Source organism: Sus scrofa, chromosome X (genome assembly GCF_054392235.1).
Source record: "Sus scrofa isolate SSC_HxYL_T2T_F1_AM1 chromosome X, Sscrofa_HxYL_maternal_Yorkshire_Landrace_v2.0, whole genome shotgun sequence".
Taxonomy (NCBI): Eukaryota; Metazoa; Chordata; class Mammalia; order Artiodactyla; family Suidae; genus Sus; species Sus scrofa.
Window position 1 is genome coordinate 9,489,934 of NC_139401.1, and position 18,923 is coordinate 9,508,856.

General features: G+C 51.5%; 1 protein-coding gene across 4 annotated transcripts in view; it reads left to right on the plus strand.

Moving 5' to 3' along the window:
- Positions 1-18,923, plus strand: part of TBL1X (transducin beta like 1 X-linked) — a 245,118-nt gene that overhangs the window by 177,786 nt on the left and 48,409 nt on the right. For all 4 annotated transcript variants that reach the window (XM_085007108.1, XM_085007111.1, XM_085007110.1 and 1 more), the window contains one exon: positions 5,626-5,733. In XM_085007108.1, the coding sequence (XP_084863234.1) occupies positions 5,676-5,733 (58 nt within the window). In that variant the 5' untranslated portion in view covers positions 5,626-5,675. The remainder of the gene's footprint in view (positions 1-5,625; positions 5,734-18,923) is intronic.

The following is an 18,923-nucleotide window of genomic DNA, read 5'->3' on the forward strand; positions in this document are numbered from 1 at the left end:
TTGTTTATTTTTGTTTTCACTGTCATTACTCTAAGAGGTGGATCTGAGAAGATGTTGCTGTCGTTTATGTCAGAGGGTGTTTGGCCTATGTTTTCCTCTAAGAGTTTTATAGTATCTGGTCTTATATCTTGGTCTTTCATCCATTTGGAGTTGATTTTTGTGTGTGGTGTTAGGAAGTGTTCTAATTTCATTCTTTTCCATGTGGCTGTCCAGTTTTCCCAGCACCACTTATTGAAGGGGCTGTCTTTTCTCCATTGTACATTCTTGCCTCTTTTGTCATAGATTAGTTGGCTGTAGGTGTGTGGGTTGAATTCTGGGCTTTCTGTCCTGTTCCACTGATCTATATTTCTGTCTTTGTGCCAGTACCATATGGTTTTGGTGACTGTTGCTTTGTAGTATAGTCTGAAGTCCGGGAGCCTGATTCCTCCAGCTCCATTTTTCTTTTTCAGGATGTCTTTGGCTATTCTGGGTCTTGTGTGCTTCCAAACAAACTTTAACCTATTTTGTTTGAGTTCTGTGAAAAATGTCCTTGGTAATTTGATAGGGATTGCATTGAATCTGTAGACTGCCTTGGGTGGTATAGTCATTTTGATAATATTGACCCTTCCAATCCACGAGCATGGTTTTTCTTTCCCTCTGTTTGTGTCATCTTTGCTTTCTTTCATCAGTGTCTTATAGTTTTCAGAGTACAGGTTTTTGGTCTCTTTAGGTAGGTTTACTCCTAGGTATTTTCTTCTTTTGGATGCGATGGTAAACGGGATTGCTTCCCTAACCTCTCTTTCTGCTCTTTCGTTGTTAGTGTATAGAAATGCCATCAATTTCTGTGTATTGATTTTGTATCCTGCGACTTTGCCAAATTCATGGATGAGTTCTAACAGTTTTCTGGTAGAGTCTTTAGGATTCTCTAGGTATAGTACCATGTCATCTGCAAATAGGGATAGTTTTCATTGAGTGAGTCTACTAGTATCATTTTTCTTTTTTTTTTCTTTTTTCTTTTCTTTTCTTTTTTCTTTTTTTTTTTTTTTTTTTGGTGGGGGGGGGGGCTGCACTTGCAGAATATATAAGTTCCCAAACCAGGGGTCACATCGGAGGTACAGCTGCTGGCCTACACCACAGCTCACAGCAATGCCAGATCCTCGGATCCTTAACCCACTGAGCCAGGCCAGGGGCTGAACCTGCATCCTCATGGATGTTAGTCAGATTTGTTTCTGCTGAGCCATGACTGGGAAACAGGAAGAGCTCCTTGTGGCTGGCTTTCTCGCAGTGGTCTCCAGCCAAGCCCACGTTGCCTTCAGGCAGGCCTGTGTTGAGGTGAACCAGTCAGTGGAAACTCATGACTCTCTTGTGGACCAAATGGCGTGACATCCCTGGTTCTCTTGCAGACCAGAGATGATCTTTGTTTTCTTTCCTCTGCTGTTTACAAATCAAAATCCTTTAAGAAGTTAACACTCTACTGGGGTGGGGGGGAGTTCCCATCGTGGCCCAGCAGAAATTAATCCAACTAGTATACGTGAGGATTCAGGATCCATCCCTGGCCTAGCTCAGTGGGTCGGGGAATCTGGCTTTGCTGTGAGCTGTGGTCGCAGATGCAGCTCAGATCCTGCATTGCTGTGGCTGTGGTGTAGGCCGGCAGCTGTAACTCCGATTTGACTCCTAGCCCAGGAACCTCCCTACGCCATGAGTGTGGCCCTAGCAAAAAAAAAAACAAAAACAAAACAAAACCCACTCTACTGAGGAAAACAGCCTGATTCTTGGATCCTAACTTAAAATTTTAGAGAGAAAATGAACCTGTGATCCGAAGGCAGAGAGCTAGAGCTTAAACAGAAGTTTTCCTCGTTGGAAAAAAGGATGATGCCTAAAGAAAAACAGAGGAACTGACTAAGAAAAACTGTCTATAATCCCCTGTCTCTTGAGGCTCTTGCATCCTCATGCTTCACAGTCCTGTGCCAACACACATGCAGACATTTGTCTTTCTTACAGATGCCCTTGGGGAGGGGAACGTGAACCAGGCTCTGGGTACCAGCGTGTCGTCCATATGTATCCAGATACCTTCTCCTTAGAAAGTATCAAAGATCGGAGTTCCCGTCGTGGCGCAGTGGTTAACAAATCCAACTGGGAACCATGAGGTTGTGGGTTCGATCCCTGTCCTTTCTCAGTGGGTTAAGGATCCGGCGTTGCCATGAGCCGTGGTGTAGGTTGCAGATGCGGCTCGGATCCCGCGTTGCTGTGGCTCTGGCGTAGGCCGGCGGCTCCAGTTCCGATTCCATCCCTAGCCTGGGAACTTCCATATGCTGCGGGAGTGGCTCAAAGAAAGGCAAAAAAGACAGAAAAAAGAAAGAAAGAAAGAAAGAAAGACAATATCAAAGCTCGCTCGGGATGATGAAGATGAAATCAGTCCCGTCATTATGAAAATACAGTTCTGTAGAAGGCGTCCACATGTCTGTTTGAAAAAGCCAAGCTCTCCTGTTGCACCTGAGGGATCCTTTGTAGTAGCAGGGCCCTGTCATTAAGCGATACCTACAAGCCAGCTCCACCCTGCCTCTCCGGCTTTATGCATGGAGTTCACTTCAAACACAAAATACTTGGTTTTCCTCTATAGCAGTGGTTCTCAGCCCGCAGCAGTTTTATAATTTGTAGTATTTGGCAATGTCTAGCGACGTTTTTTTTTTTTTCATGACGACAACCACAGGGGGCGCGGGGAGGCAATACTGGATTCCATCATAGAGGTGGGGGTGCTGCTCAGCATCCTGCAGTGTGCTGGGCCCCCCCGCCGTGGAGACTCATCAGGCCCTACGTCAACAGCACGGAAGCCGAGAGCCTCTGTTGGTCAGGTGTTACTGTTTCTGGGCGGCCAGCATGACCGTCAAAGAGAGAAGGGGGTGGGGATGACATCGGAGGCCGTTCGGGCCGCTGTCACTCAGTGCCGCAGACGTCTTTCTTTCGCACGGTTCTCCAGGCTGGAAGTTGTCTGCATCAAGGCACCTCTGGTGAGGACCCCCTTCTGGGTTCACAGACGGCCCTTCCTCTCAGCGTCTCTCTCCGGCTCTCTTTATAACCCATTCACAAGGGTGGAGCTCTCAGGACCTCATCGCGTCCCAGGGGTACCGCCGGTTAACCAGAGAACAAACCTGACCCTAGAACTGAATTCCTCCTCGTCACTCCTGCACCCCCAGCCTCCCCAGAAGTCTCTGGAGAGCGGCAGGATGCTGCAGGATGCATTTTTGTTGGTGGTTCACTTTCTCTCCCCCAACTAACGTTCCCTGTTGTCATTTGGATACACTGATCTCATAGCTCCTTGTTGGCTCGCGAATAGTTTCTTTTTCAATTGAAGTAGAGTTGATTTACAGCGTTGTGTGCATCTCAGGTGTACAAGAGAGCGATTCATTGACATTTTTCCAGATTCTTTTCCATGGTAGGTTATTGCAGAGCATTGAGGAGCGTGCCCTGTGCTCCACAGTAGAGTCTTGTTGTTCATCTATTTTGTATATAGGGGTGTGTGTGTGTGTGTGAATCCTGAACCCCTCATTTATCCCTCTTCCTCTAGGCTTTTCCTGGTGCCGTCTTACACAGGAACTTCCCAGCGTCCACGTAGACATCTCAGGACAAATCTGTATTTTGAGTGTCCAGTTTTCTTTTCAATGTCTGCAAAAATACGGAAATAGCACCTAATTCAGTGACGTTAGAGAAGTATTTGTGCGTGGCAGAGTTCTGTTAACCACACAGTAAAATCTTGTTTCAAAGTAACATCTCACCACAGAGCGAGAACCAGCATCACCCAAGAGGCCACTGGATTAGTTACCCGTTGCCATGTGACAAATGACCCCCGAGTCAGCGGCTGGACACAGCCTGTTTGTTGTCTCGCCGTTTCCCAGGGCAGGGGTCTGGGCACAGCTTCCCTGGCGCCTCGGCATCAGGTCTTGGGAGGCTTCTCCACGGTGGCAGCTGGGCTGCGTCCTCGTGAGGAGCTGAGAAGGGACGGGTCTTCTTTCAGGGGCACGTTGTTGGCAGAAGTCGCTTCCCGGAGGCTGCCGCCGGGTCCCCAGGCCGGTCTCGTGATGGCAGCTCAGGGCCAGCAGCAGGGCCTCCACTCAGTACGAGGCTCCTGTGATGTAACAGCGCCAGGACGGACCTCTGGTCACCCCTGCCCGACGCCTAAGCAAGGGCGTGGCATCCACCTCCTCTGCCCGCCCCCTTCCGCTGGGCACAAGGAGTCACAGCAGGTGCTGCCCACACGGGAGGGGAGGGACGCGCTGGGGGCCGTGCGGGGGGTGGGGGGGGCTCCTTCCCGCAAACTTTCCTCCACGTCCCCCCGCTTGACCGAGCCCTCGTCCTTTTGTCTTTTTCTAAATGACAGAAACGGCATTGTCATTCGATAGTGGAGGATTTGTGCTGCCGTAAAGGTGCCTGGACCTGTGTGTCATAGACGCTGAAGGCACGTCCCCAACAGCCCGACCTGTCTGGTGTTGGTGACATGATTGAGAGAGGTCGCGGCCTGTCTGGGCCGCTGCCATCTGGAGGGAATGCCCTTGCCAATGCCTTCTCCATGGGTGGGTGGGTGCTACTCCGGTTGGCTCGTGTGCTCCCTGGGCCAGGGCGCTCCGGGCTCTGACTTAGGACTGTTGTGACAGGAGTCAGACTCTAGGTTGTCGTCGACCTCTGGCACAGAGGCTCCCTGTGATAAGGAATGTCGCGTTATCCGATCTCGCCTGCCCCGAGGTTGCCCCTTGCTGTTCAGGTACCCTAGGTCTCCGCCAAAATGATGGAGCAGGTTCTGCAGGAAAATACAAATGAAGTAGGTTCTGTGTGTGCTTCGGCTGGCGTCCTGAGACCTGGCCTCTCTGGAGAAGTGACGTTAAAGTGACACCTAGGCTGCCTCAGCTCCTCCCTGATACCTATCTGCCTTTTCAGGGCCACGTGCGCCCTGTAGGTTCCGTGACCGGCACGGTCATCATTAGACTTTTAAGAGCAGAAGGCGCTGTGATTCATCCTTGCTCCAGAATCACAGATGCGATCCGGACTGTGCTGGCCCTGCCCAGGGGTGTCAAGGACACTGCTAGGCTGGCATCAAAGCTACCGCCTCTGTCCCAGCCTGCGTCAGCATTCTAATCAAGCTTGGTATCACGCACACCCCAGGGGTATTTACCAAATAAAAAGTTGGGGTTTGGGAGTTCCCTGGTGACTCAGTGGGCTCGGGGTCTGGCATTGTCACTACAGCAGCTCAGGTCACTGCTGTGCCTCAGGTTCAGTCCCTGGTCTGGGAACTTCTGCATGCCCTGAGTACAGGGGGGAAAAAGTTTATTTTTTCATTTTCCATTTCTCCTGAATTTGTCTTCATTAATGTGGTTGGTGTATGACCCCATCCCGGGATTAGAAAATACACCAGCTTATCTTTTGAGGGGACGTTTTCACCTCTATGTATGTATGTTTATACATGTACATAATTACACAATTTTTATGTCATCACCAAATATAACACGTATCAGGCATTCATTAATTACCTTTGCATGTATAACACCCTGAGCATTATTTTTTTCAATTGTCTCAAAAAGAATGCAGTTTTTTAAAAATACATACGGGCCGTGTTTCAAAGCTGTCTTCTGCTTTCTCCCTGCACCTGTCTCACAGAGAGTGGCTCCCGCTTTGTAAAGACCTCATCGCCGCCAGGTGAGGCTAAGATGAGCATAACCAGTGACGAGGTGAACTTTCTGGTGTATCGGTATCTACAGGAGTCAGGTAAGAAGGTCCCTCCGGAGCGTGGGGCATCCCCTTCCACGGGCACGTGCACGGCCTCCAGCCACCATCCAAATTCCAGGCTGGAGGAGAAGCGCCCAGGACGCTCTCGTTCAGAGGCTTGAAGGAGAGAGGGTTCGGGGCCATCCCTTTACTGCGGTGCATGAGGGAACGTGTTCTTTCTTCCCGTGACGTTTCTGTTCACATGACGTCAGGTTGGAATTCAGGCCGGAATTCAGGCCAAGAGTGATGGGGACAGACTCTGAGAGGGGTGGGGGTGGTTTGATGGTCTCGGCCCCTGGCACAGGGAAGGCATGTATGGGCTGGTGTATACATATGGTGTATAGAGATGGGGTGGGGTGAGTTCGTGTTCTTGGCTCACACCAAAGGGAAGGCATTTACGGGCTGGTGTAATGTGATGTCTGTGTGTACGGAGGCAAGGTGATTTGGTGTTCTTGGCTCCCACCATAGGGGAGGTATTCATGGGCTGGTGTATGCATTCGGTGTATGTCGATGGGGCAGGGTGATTTGGTGTCTTTGGTCCCCGCTGGTGTATACATACGGTGTATATATGTGAACCTCCTAGATTTAGGACCACTGGTTTATTGAGCTCCAACACCCTCCATCACCAAAATGATCCTTCCGCAGCTTTCTAAAATTCGGGAATTGGGAGTTCCCGTTGTGGCACAGTGGTTAACGAATCTGACCAGGAACCAGGAGGTTGCGGGTTCGATCCCTGGCCCTGCTCCGTGGGTTAAGGATCCGGCGTTGCCGTGAGCTGTGGTGTAGGTTGCAGATGCAGCTCGGATCCCGTGTTGCTGTGGCTCTGGTGTAGGCTGGCCGCTACAGCTCCGATTCCACCCCTAGCCTGGGAACCTCCATGTGCTGCGGGAGCAGCCCTAGAAATGGCAAAAAGACCAAAAAAAAATTTTTTTAAATAAATAATAAATAAATAAAATGCGGGAATTGTTCAGGTTTCTTGCAGCACTTTTGATTATGAGCGAGACACAACTGTGGTTCGTCACGCACCGACTAAACGCGTGTTCCGGGAAGGAGCCGAGGGTGCCGCAGAGCCCGAGGCAGGACCTGGCCTGGCTTCGTCAGGGCTCGTGGGGTTCCCCCGTGAGTCACTGGACAAGGATGAGCCCTGAGGTTCCCATCGTACGATATTGGGGCTGCCCCAAGCAGTGGAGCTTAAACACCGTTCAAAGAAATGCTTGCGGATACTTTTTAAAATTCTGAAGTCTATTAATTTTTTAATATTATTAATTTTTAACATGCATTTCTAAAATGCATACTTAAAAAAACTTGTGAGATACCCATTTTAAGGCGTGCAAGTGGACATTAATGCAGAAACATCCTTGTACCCACCTCCTTCGGAACCTGAGACAGACACCGTTTCTAATGCAGCAGGTCCTGTGTGCGTGACTTCCTGCTGCTTCCCCCCCCCGCCGCCCCCCGTCTATGATCTTCCTGCATATATGATGGTTCCCCCCCCCCCCCGGGCTCTTACCTCGCAAGGATGTTTTTCTAGGAGACAGAAAGTACAGGAGTGTTAGTTGCCCTGCGTCCTGGGTGGCCTGGACAGAAACGTATTGTCCCACTGGTCTGGAGGACAGCAGCCCGAAACCAAGGTGTCAGCAGCAGCGTCTGACGAAGGCTGTCAGCCTCTGCTCCGTGCCGCTCGCCCGGCTTCTGCTGGTTCGCTGGCCACCTGGGCACTCCTCGGCTTGCACGGGCATCGTCCCCACGTGCCTCCTTCCTCCTTTCTGTAAAGACAAGGTCGTCTTGGATGACGGCCCCCTGCCGTCCAGTACAGCCTCATCTTAACTCCTTGCATCTGCAGTGACCCTGTTTCCATGTACTGTCACATTCGGAGATGTTCCCGGAGGGTGGGACTTCAACATAGGAACTGGCAGGGGACCCAAGTCAGTCCATACCGGTTGGTCCCCTATGTATTTGGCTTTATATGCTTGATGTCGTGCTATGTATGTTCTACAGCTTGATTTTTCAAGAAGGAAGCCAGTTCCCAGGTCACACCTCCCAGAGACACACGCGCTAGGACTGAGGGTGTATCAGCTCTGAGCCTGGGGTCTGGACTCTTTCAGGGTCAGCCTGGAAGGTGCAGTTCTGATCCTTGAACAGATTATCTACCCCATGGGAGGGTCACCTTCCCTGCAGGGGTAGAGGGGGTGTCTTGTGGAGGGGTGGGGAGAATGGTTTTCCTGGGCAAAAGGGATGAAATGCATCCAGAAGCATGGAATAAATAAACACCTCTCCCAATCCATGCCTGGATCTCTGTCCCTTGTGGCCTCAATGGCATTTTTTTTAAAGCTGTACCTATAGCATATGGGCGTTCCCAGGCTAGAGGCTGGACCAGAGCTGAGGCTGCGGGCCTGCAGCACAGCTTGCAGCAACACAGGATCCTTAACCCACTGATTGAGGCCAGGGATCAAACCCATATCTTTGGTTTTTAACCTGCTGAGCCCCAGTGGAAACTCCACCCAGTGGCCTTATTTGTGGAGAGTGCACGTTCTGTCTGCATATACTTGAGATCATTTGCATTCGCTGTCACCAGAGCATAATATAAAAAACCTGCAGGGCTTTACCCCCATCAGTCAGGTAACTCATCACCACTGCTCTGATACCTCAGCCTCGGAACGGAACCAGGGCACCTCTTGCCTGGAGAACAGGTGTTCTCCTAGCACGGATCAGACGGAGTCCCAGACATATTTGCAAGGAAAATTCCGTGCATCCAACCCCGTTGCCCTGTCGACTCCCAGCATTGACTTCGAGACTCCTTCCTTTTAGAAACACCTCTGCACAAAGAACGGATGAAGGCAAGAGTATGGTCAAAATGTGTAAACAGATCAGGAGCTGAAACTGCCGTCCCTCTGTTTGTGAACCTCAGGATAAGCCAAGGGCGTGTAACCCAGAGAAAGGCTCTCCCCGGTGGTTGGGCCCCAGGGCCCCAGGGCAAGAGCGTTGCTGGGCTGTTTGAATAAACACACCCCTCCCCTAGAAAGTCGAGAGACTTCCTTTCTTAGTGTGTGTTTACATGTCTCACTTCTGTTGATGAAGCTTCTGTAACCAGGCAACGAGGAGACTAGAGACAACAAAGTATAGAATTTCCTCGGGGCCGCTCGTATGTCCATCTCCTGAGCTGCTGTCCTAGTTTGTCAGGGTCCTTGGAGTCAGATCCCATAAGGATTTGAGACTGCTCTGCGTCCCTCTGAAGGCTGCACCTGGATCTGACTGAACATCGTGCGAGGACACAGTCAAAGGAAAAAATGCATAATGTTTAAATGTTCATTTGGAGGTTGTTGTACATGTTTAATCTGAAATCCTCAAGGTCTGGTTAAGCAGATATTTATCGAGCACCCACCAGATTCAAGGAGCACCTTCTCCTTGGCCTGTTAGTGTCTCCTTTCTAGCTTTGCAAAGAAAGCAGAGAGGAGTTCCCTGGTGGCTCAGCAGGTTAAGGGTCTGACATTGTCACTGCTGCGGCTCGGATCGCTGTTGTGGTGTGGGTTTGATCTCTGGCCTCGGAGCGTCCTCCTGCCGCGGTTGTGGTCAGTATGCTCCCTGCCCTTCATCACCTCAGTGCATAAGGCTGTGTGTTGCGATGGGCGGTTCCTTCCTCAGCCCTGCTTTCTCCACCAGAGGTTGTGAGTCTCTGCTGCCAAGTCGTCCTTGTCTGTCAGCTTGAGGTTGTGTGTAGGAGAAAGCGGTGCGAAGGAGGGAGGGGGCCGCCAGAGGGGGGACGCCCTGCAAGGAGGCAGACTGCTGGCTCTCTGATCCACCTGCTCTTTGCCTCACAACCAGGGATGGACCCATAATCTTCCATGCCACCATGAGGGACAAGTTCCTTGGGAGCAGGGCTGCCCCTGGTCCTCGCCATCTGAGCAGGTGCAGAGAGCCCTGCCCTGGCAGCGTCCTGCATCAGCTGGGATGCTTTGGGCTGCAAGTAAGAGCCTCCACGATGGAGCTGTCATCCCGGGGACAGCCAAAGGGCAGGGATTGAAAAGCTGCTTTCCTGAAAGTGTGACGTGGATCCATATCACATCTTCTCCAACTTGGGGAAGAATCTCGAAAATGGACGTGTTTTGTTCCCCTGCCCTCAAGAGGCAGAATTCATGTCATCTTGGAATCTTCTGTGGCCTTCACCCAGCCGTGCGTTCCACAGCCATTAAGGAAGGGGGCTCTCGCTGTTGTCACCGTTGGCTGGATGAAGCCAGCGCCTTGCCCATAGGCAGCGCTCCCTAGGGACTCCGGATTTGAGGCGTCTCACAGGGGTGCTCACGGCAGCCTGATCAGTGAAACTAGTTAATGAGCAAGGCTTTTACATTCAGCAGGTGTTATGTTTGACCTGCTGCAGCACCAAAGTGGCCCGGTTGGTTTTTGCATGAGTTACAGCAGGCTGGCTTGGAGGGCCGGGAGTCTGGTGGCCTCTGCGTTACAGCAGTTAATTGTGTGGTCACTTTGGCCATCTGGGCAATTTTTAAGAAATGGACTGTGGCAGAGCGTCTTTGCCACCCGGCCCATGAGTCCCCTTCGCCCTCTGAGTAGAGGCTCACTGCACGATGCATGCAGAAGCCAATACTGTGTCACCACCTTTTGAGAAAGGAAGCTTTCTTGCGAGGTCCACCTGCAAGGTGATGAGAGGCAGGGCTCAATCCATCTCTCTCATCCAGGGATCCAGGCTTTGGGCCAAAACTTAAGGGGTTGGGGAAATTTCAACCTTGGAATCTGGTTAGCCAGTCTCAAATCAGTCCATACAAGCTCCTTGGGCTGCTGGCAGCTATATTTTCTTTATTGGGGGGCTTCTCGCTGCTTTAAGGGAGGCATTGGCAACACTTCCAGCCTCTGAGTTCCGTAGACTGAAGATGGTTGGTTCAGGGTCATCCTATGAGGCCCGGGAACCCGTCTCGCACCTGCTGCAGTGCTGCCTCTGTCCCATTACTCCAGGTTTGATCCATCAGTAAACTATTGAAGTATTTCTAGTTTAAACTATTGAAGTGTTTCTAGTTGGAATGTTTTCCCTTTTGTATATAGCCAGTGTTAAATCTTTAAATGCAGTACAGCCTCAATTATTGAGCTTCCTCTCAAAATGGTTTTCTACTTGTTTTATGTAGCCAACCTTGCGGTACTGTATGTTCAGAAACAAATCTTAATGTCTCAGAAATGTGAGCTCATGAAAATAGCTGATTCTGAATATTTAAAAGTAAATAAATAAATAAATAAACTATTTAAGGAGGCAAAGCCAGTTTAAGGTGGCCGGTGTTTTACAAGCCCTTTGACGGTGCATGCGTTTCTGCCTCCACGGGCTTCTTCGAGCCGCTCCTCCAGATCCTGGGAAAATCATGAGTCGTTCCCACCTCTCTGCGAATGCAGCAGGGGAGGCCAAATACGGCAGGGGAGGCCGTGGGTGTGAAAAGTGAGAAAATTCCCTAAGTGAGTCCCCGTAAGCGCATTCACTACTGCCTCTGGACTTCCTCCCCAAATCCAGCTTATAAAGAGGGATTGCCCCCCCAGACCCAATGGGGTGGGCCCCGGGGATGCCTTGATGGCGCCGCCCTTCACCTAACCGGGGGTTTGCCCGCCAGGCGTTGCTGAGGCTCTGGAGAAGGAGCTGGGTGGGTGGCTTTGGTGATTGTACCAGTGTCTTTGGTACATGCCCCCAGCCAGCTCCGCGACTGATGGGCGGAAAGGTGGTCTCGTGGGCTGGTCAGCGGAGAGCAGAGGAGGTCCGGGGTTTGAGGCCAGATTTTCCACAGCAGTTAAAGGATGCTGAGACCTTGTCTGCCATGGTCTCGCGTGGCGACCTTGGAGACGACAGACCTGACCTTTCCTCGGGGCATGTGGCTGCTCCTCCAAACCCTCCCCACCCTCTTCTGTACCGTCTTTTTCTTTTTCTTCTTTACGGGAAGGTATAATTTTTATGCCATAAAATTCACCCCTTTTAGAGGACAGATTTCCAGCATTTGCCACACGTCGACTGTCGTGTGACCCCCGGCACCATCATGCTGTGGCACAGATCGTCCTCCCCCGAAAAGCACCCAGTGGCCCACCCCGCCTCGCAGCGCAGCCCCTGGCACCCACTGCCCTGTTTCCTCCTGGGGTTTTGCCTTCGTGGGAATGGCTGGCAAGTGGAGTCTTGCAGCGCGTAGCCTGGGGAGTCCGGCTCCCTTCATTCAGTGCCTTTGTGACCGGGCCACCCTGGCGCCCACATCCGTGGTCCCTTCTTTAATGCTGCGTCGTATTACATTTTAGGGATGCGTGGCAGTCCGTCTTTTGTCCTGTTCAGGACCGTCTGAGGTGTCTCCAAGCTGTGATCATTACAGCTAAAGCTGCTAGAAACACTTGCACCCAAGTTTGCAGTGCTGACTGTAGGTTTTCATTTCCGTTGGGTCTGCACTGGGCGTGGGGTCCCTGGGTCGTGTGACAGGGTGGGTTTACCTTGATCAGAAGCCAGCATGTCCTCTTTGGTGTCCCCTCGCAGTGAGGCAGTTCGCAAACGTCGCTGGTTTTATAGACTGGATGGGACCTACAGAGCCCTTGGGTGCCTGTCCTGTAGGGTGTATTGGAAAGCAGGTAAAGGCCATTCTCGGGCGTTCCTGTTGTGGCTCAGTGGAAACACACCCATTTCGTATCCATGAGGATGCGGGTTCGATCCCTGGGCTCGCTCAGTGGGTTAAGGATCTGGCGTTGCCGTGAGCTGCAGTGTAGACCACAGATGCGGCTCGGATATGGCTTTGCTGTGGCTGTGGCGAAGGCCAGCAGCAGCAGCTCCGTTTCAGCCTCTAGCCTGGGAAGTTTTATGTGTCCTCGTAGGGCTGAAAATTACCCTTCGTGGACCTGGCCAGGTCACACCTGTTGAAGTCCACCACTGTGTCTTGTGCCCAGATCCGCTGAGTGAGAGGGCGTCCACACACACACACACACACACACACACACACACACACACACACTTGCTCCTGACATAGCTACAGCTCCTCAGGCACTGCAGCTTTCTTCAGAAAACCCAGAAACTGCAGCCTGGCCAGGCTCCAGTGCATAAGCCCGGCCTCTGAGCAGGACTGTGTCCACTTGGGTGGGCTCCCGTGTGGGTGGAGGGAATTCCTGCAGGCAGGACCCTCGGTGGGGCAGGCGCTCAGACTTCCCGTGCGTTATGTGCTGCCCACCCAAGGCAGTGACGTCATGGCAACCTGGGGAGTCGTTTCTCTGCATGGAGTTTTCTGACATCTTCACGCCGTGAAGAACAGACCGAAGCTTCATGGAAATGACGACTACGGTGGTAACTACAACAGTGACCAAGAAACACAAGTGAGCAAGTGTTGCACTAGTGTTTTGTCAGGTGGAGTGTGTTACCAGACGGCATGTCCCCCGTGGCTATCATTTTAAACATTCTATTTTATTTTTTAAATTTTTTTGGTCGTGTCCATGGCATGCAAAAGTCCCCCTGGCCAGGGATCAAACCCAAGCCACACCTGTGACCACAGCAGATCCTTAACCCGCTGAGCCACCAGGGAACTCCATATACACTTTAGATAATGAAAAGATCTGATCATTACAGTAGGTGGTGAAAATCCACGTACCATCACAAATCACCAGGATGGTGGACCTCCAACTGGGATTGAAAACTCCTTCTGGGAGTTCCCGTCGTGGCGCAGTGGTTAACGAATCCGACTAGGAACCATGAGGTTGCGGGTTCGGTCCCTGCCCTTGCTCAGTGGGTTAACGATCCAGTGTTGCCGTGAGCTGTGGTGTAGGTTGCAGACGCGGCTCGGATCCTGTGTTGCTGTGGCTCTGGCGTAGGCCGGTGGCTACAGCTCCGATTCAACCCCTAGCCTGGGAACCTCCATATGCCATGGGAGCGGCCCAAGAAATAGCAAAAAAAAAAAAAAAGAAAAAGAAAACTCCTTCTGGAGTTCCCGTCATGGCACAGTGGAAACAAATCCGACTAGGAACCGTGAGGTTTCGGGTTCAATCCTGGCCTCGGTCAGTAGGTTAAGGATTCCGTGTTGCCGTGAGCTCTGGTGTAGGTCACAGACACGGCTCGGATCTGACATTGCTGTGGCTGTGGTGTAGGCCAGCAGCTGTAGCTCCACGAAGACCCCTAGCCTGGGAACCCCCATGTGCCGTGGGTGCAGCCCTAAAAAGCAACAAAAAAAGAAAACTCCTTCTATGGTAGAATTTACTCTCTGGTTTGTCATGATTTGTGCTCAAAGGCCTTTTTTCCTCTTTTTTCTTTTTTGGCCCCCTCCTCGGCACAAGGAGCTCCCGGACCCAGGGATCAGATCCTAGCTGCAGTTTCAACTTAAGCCGCAACTGCGGCAACAACAGATCCTTAACCCACTGTGCTGGGCTGGGAATCAAACCTCGTCCCAGTGCTCCCAAGATGCCTCCAGTCCCATTGTGCCACAGCAGGAACTCCAAGAAGCCAGTGCATTGTGCACATGTGTTGCCTGCATTAGCATTGCCGTAGAAGCTTCTTCAGGAAGGCGCATCAGTGGTTTTCGCAAGTGCTAGTCGGCACGTTAGACACGTGCGGTTTCCTAGAGAGCTGTTATCTGCACACAGTGACTGGCCAGGGAGAGGGAGGTGTATTTCCTTTGATTTACCTAAGTTATGAGTTAGGTAGCATCTTTGTGAATAAGGCGGAATGGGAAATACTGGGGACGCAGACTCTCAAAGTCCTAAATGGAAGTGACATGACATTTCCCATTCGTTTTGTCGAGCTTCTGTTACAAGAAGAATCACAGTGGTTTCTTGGCGAGGTGGCATGCGTGTGTGCCCTGCGATGTTCCCCGCAGGTCAGCGCGCTTAGGACGGATGGGTTAGACGGAGGAAGATTTAGGCGGCATTGTCTCTCCACAGCTGAGCGCAAGTGCAAATCTTAAGAGTGGTTCTGTCTAAACACACAGACGTACTATTGTCCAGAAAGATTACCAGGCCGTTTAAAAATCATACATGTCAGCGCAGCCGTGTCTTGGGACCAGGTAGGGCCGAAGCCTGTTTGGATATTCCAGAGCCCCGCTGTGGTGGGCGAGGCGGTCCCCACGGCCACAGGCCTCCAAGCTATTTCCACAGAAACATCCGACTGTGGGCGTGCACAGGTCCCCTCTGAAGAAGCACCAGGTGACTTCGAGCCTGTATAATCGAATGTATCTTCCGCCAGCCATCCGGATTCAAGAAGGTTCCCAGGAAAAAGAAAAAGGCAGTTCCCATCGTGGCTCAGCAGTAACGAAAACAACTAGTATCCATGAGGGACACGGGTTCGATCCCTGGCCTCGCTCGGTGGGTTAGGGATCCGGTGCTGCTGTGAGCTGGGGTGTAGGTCAGAGGCATGGCTCGGATCTGGCATTGCTGTGGCTGCGGTGTAGGCCGGCAGCTGCAGCTCCAGTTCAGCCCCTAGCCTGGGAGTCTCCACATGCCATGGGTGTGGCCCTAAAAAGGAAAAAAACTATTAAACAGAAATTGTAATTTTTCGTCTCCATTGTCTGTGGCGCTCTGTGTGTGTGGGAGATACAAGTGAAGCTGAGACAGTTTTCATTAGATTTTGCAGGTCACTAGCCATAGGGGGCCTAACTTGTGGTTTTTGTTTGTTTCAGTGGCTTTTGGTTTTTTGGCCAGGCGCACAGGATGGGGAAGTTCCTGGGCCAGGGCTCAAACCCGCCCCACAGCAGTGACAATGTCAGATTCTTAACTCGGTGAGCCACCAGGGACTCCTTGTTCTAGGTTTTGATGGGGTGTCCTCTGTATAATGGCTTCAAGTAGTAGCCGTATTAACTTGGACCTGGATCGCCACACCAATCTTCTGGGGCTTTTTTGCGTTCTTTTTTTTTTTTTTTTTTTTGTCTTTTTAGGGCTGTGCCTGTGGCATACGGAAGTTCCCAGGCTAGAGGTCAAATCAGAGCTGCAGCTGCCAGCCTGCACCGCAGCCACAGCAACGAGGGATCTGAGCTACATCTGTGACCTATGCTGTAGTTTGTAGCAACGCCAGATCCTTAACCCACTGAGTGAGGCCAGGGGTTGCACCCGCATCTTCCTGGATACTAGTTGGATTCTTGACCCGCTAAGCCACAGTGGGAACTCCTGAGACGCTTAGAAACAGAAAAAATAGTGAAAAGTCATCTGAAGGTGAACAGCAGCTGTCGTGTGTATATAGCACAAATTTTTGCATCCTCAGGAACTCGGGGGGGGGAGGGGCTCCCCGGCCAGCAGCTCCTGCGTAGTTGTCACGAGAAGCAGTTCTGCGTTTGATGGGGACCACAGGCCCTGGGTGGCCCATATTTTTATAGAGATGACAAAAGTCTCTGCAAGGCTTTTCCACTCCCTTTCCAGTGTTCTAACATGTTTTAAGATTTCCTCTTAAGGGGTGTTCCCTGGTGGCTCAGCGGGTTAAGGATCTGGTGGTGTCACTGCAGTGACTCAGGTCACAGCTCTGGTGTGAGTTCGATCCCTGGCCTCAGAAAGTCTTCATGCCCCAGGGTGAACCCGCCCCCCCCCCAAAAAAAAACCTTTAAAATAAAATAAAATATCCTCTTACAATCTTTAGCTTGCAGAATTCCATTTTGTGGGCGAGCTGAGTGTCTTAATCTCCAGATATCCTGAACGGGCACAAGGCCCTGCATGATCTCGAAGCCTTCGGCCTTCCAGAGAGGCCAGGCTGTCTCCCCTCAGCACTGCTGACCTCTGGGGAGGACCATCCTTTGTGGAGGGGCTGTCCTGAACTAGCAGATGGTGAACGGCATCCCTCTCTCCACCCACTGGGTGACAGTCACCCTCGCCCGCCCTCAGTGCTGGTGGACTTTGCCACACGCGACTGAAATGCAGAATCACCCCCCATTGAGAGCTACGGATTCACGTCCTTTAGCGGAGGGATGTTTTTCCTCCCGTGGGGTTTTTTTGGCAAATGGAGTGGTAACGGGGTTCTCATTTCCTCCCCCTTTATCATCTTCCGGGGCTGCGTGTGGATCCTTCCCCCGCAGAACTGCAGCGCCCTTTAAGCGTGGGCATAATGCAGCCCGTTTTTCTTGAAATTTTCTGGGGTCCTTTTCCCCTCGAGGAAGGGGGCAGTCTGCCAGACCATTCTCCAGCAGATAATAAAATAATGGGGAGTAGCAGTCTTTCCGGCTGGGCTTTTCTGGCTCCCAGTGAGGAGGTGCGATGAACCAGGAAGGAGGTGTTACTGCTCATCTTTGTGAATGACCGCATCTCCGCAAATGATGAACCTCATCAGCTGACGGATCGCCCGGTAGCTCCGCGGTGCGTCCTAGGACCCTGGGGTGCCTTCTTATGCAGGACACCTTTCCCAGATTCGGGACGTCATTTGAATGGTTCCACTCTCCTAATTTAAACACAAGTTCAGGGCTTATTGTTCAGCTGAGTCTCTAAAAATATTTTTGACTGCAGTGGCTCTTTTACAATGCTGCTGTGTGTCCCTGAAGATTCACGGAAGTGTTACGCTCATCCCCGTAGGTAACAGCAAAAAAATCCAGGTTATCTTGTGCTGCCTGGCGACTACGCCTGCTGCTAGTGTTTTGGATACAAAGTTACTAAGAGATGAACATCTTAAAAATCTTCCGCCTGGGAGCTCCCGTTTTGGCGCCGCAGGGTGGGCAGTGTCTTGGGAGCGCTGGGATGCAGGTTCGAGCCCCACCTGCGCACAGTGAGTTGAGAATCTGGCATTGCCGCAGCTGTGACTTAGATCACAAGTGCGGCTTGTGAACGCCAGGGAGGCCAAAAAAAAAAAAGAATTCTCCCTGAAGCAAATAAAGGTGGACGCTCGGTGAGGTCACGGTTGTGTTAACTGACCTCACTGTGTGATCCTTCCCCCGCGTATATGCGTGTGTCAGGTCATCGCAGTGACAACAGCACCTTCACCTGACACATTGCTAGAGCGCAGTGAGGCTGGGGGAGGGGAAGATGCAGCGGAATCGGTCAGTGCTGTGCCTCCGTTTCTCTTCTGTTCCTCTTAACTGTGGTGTACTTGGGTGTGCATCTTGTTGGCTCAGGTGTCTAGTTGCTGCAGTATCTTGTACCATCCTTTGTTTTGGAAGCCATAGCTTCCGTCTTTCTCCGTTACTGTGTAATCAGTGCAAACAAACAGAAGATGCAGGTGCAAACGGGCTAAGGGAAAAGGTACAAGGACCCAGTCCAGGAGAAACCCGGCACGTGCTTGCCAGTGTCCCCTCCTGGTGGAGCTCCCTGGCGGCACATAATTGTCCCGGGAACACATACAATGACTCGGGAGGCAGTGCTGCTAAACACCCGAGGCCCCCACCCCAAGTCTGAGCTTTGGCATTCAGGTTTTTATCAGAGGTCAGTCCCGTGGCCTCACAGCCCCTGCTAAAGGGGACAGACCCTAGCTGTCAAACTGCCTCGGTCCAGTCCGAGTAAACGGGTTAAGGTTTTGTATCTGTCATTTGTGTGTGTGTGTGTGCGCGCGTGCGCTTTATGTCACTCTTTATTTTTTTAATGTAATTTAATTGAATTCAATTTGATGGATGCTACTTGGGTTTGTTACCCCTAAACCACAACAAGACCGCCCATGTCACTTTTTTAAACATCCCTTTAAAAAACGTAAGGGTGGCTGAGGACTGGAGAGTGTGCCTCGCATGCCTTTTGTGTAGAAAACACAGCATCACCCAGGGTAGCTTTGCGGCATCAGTGACTCGCGCTGCTCCGCCACGGAAGCCTGCCCACGGCTCAGGATGCCACAGGGCGAGCTTCGGCCTGTGCCACGGGACGCAGGTGCTGGAAGGAACCTGAACTATGGGAACCGTCTCATCACAAAGCTTCTGGTCGTGGTGCTAGTTGCCAACCAAACACCTCTTCATTCAAAAAAAGAGTGTTTTCTTAAACCGCCCTGTGGATTTATTGATAAGTACTCAGAGCAGCAGAGCAGAATCATGGACAAGTCGTTCCTCAAATGTTCGCAGCCATCCCAGTTCCTGTGCAGTTTGGTGGTGCTGTCTTTTCTGAGTTTACTGCTCCAGTGTGTGTGTGCGTGTGTGTGCGCGCGCGCGTGCAAGTGTGTGTGTATAAAAGCTCAGGTTCAAGATTGACTGTTCTTGTGCTGATTAATTTGTCAGGGGGGAAAAGCAAGTACAGGAAAATCCCTTGAGAGCCAGTTGAGTGTCATGCGTGTCTCGCTCGATATAGCCAAACATTTTGCAGTGGTGCTG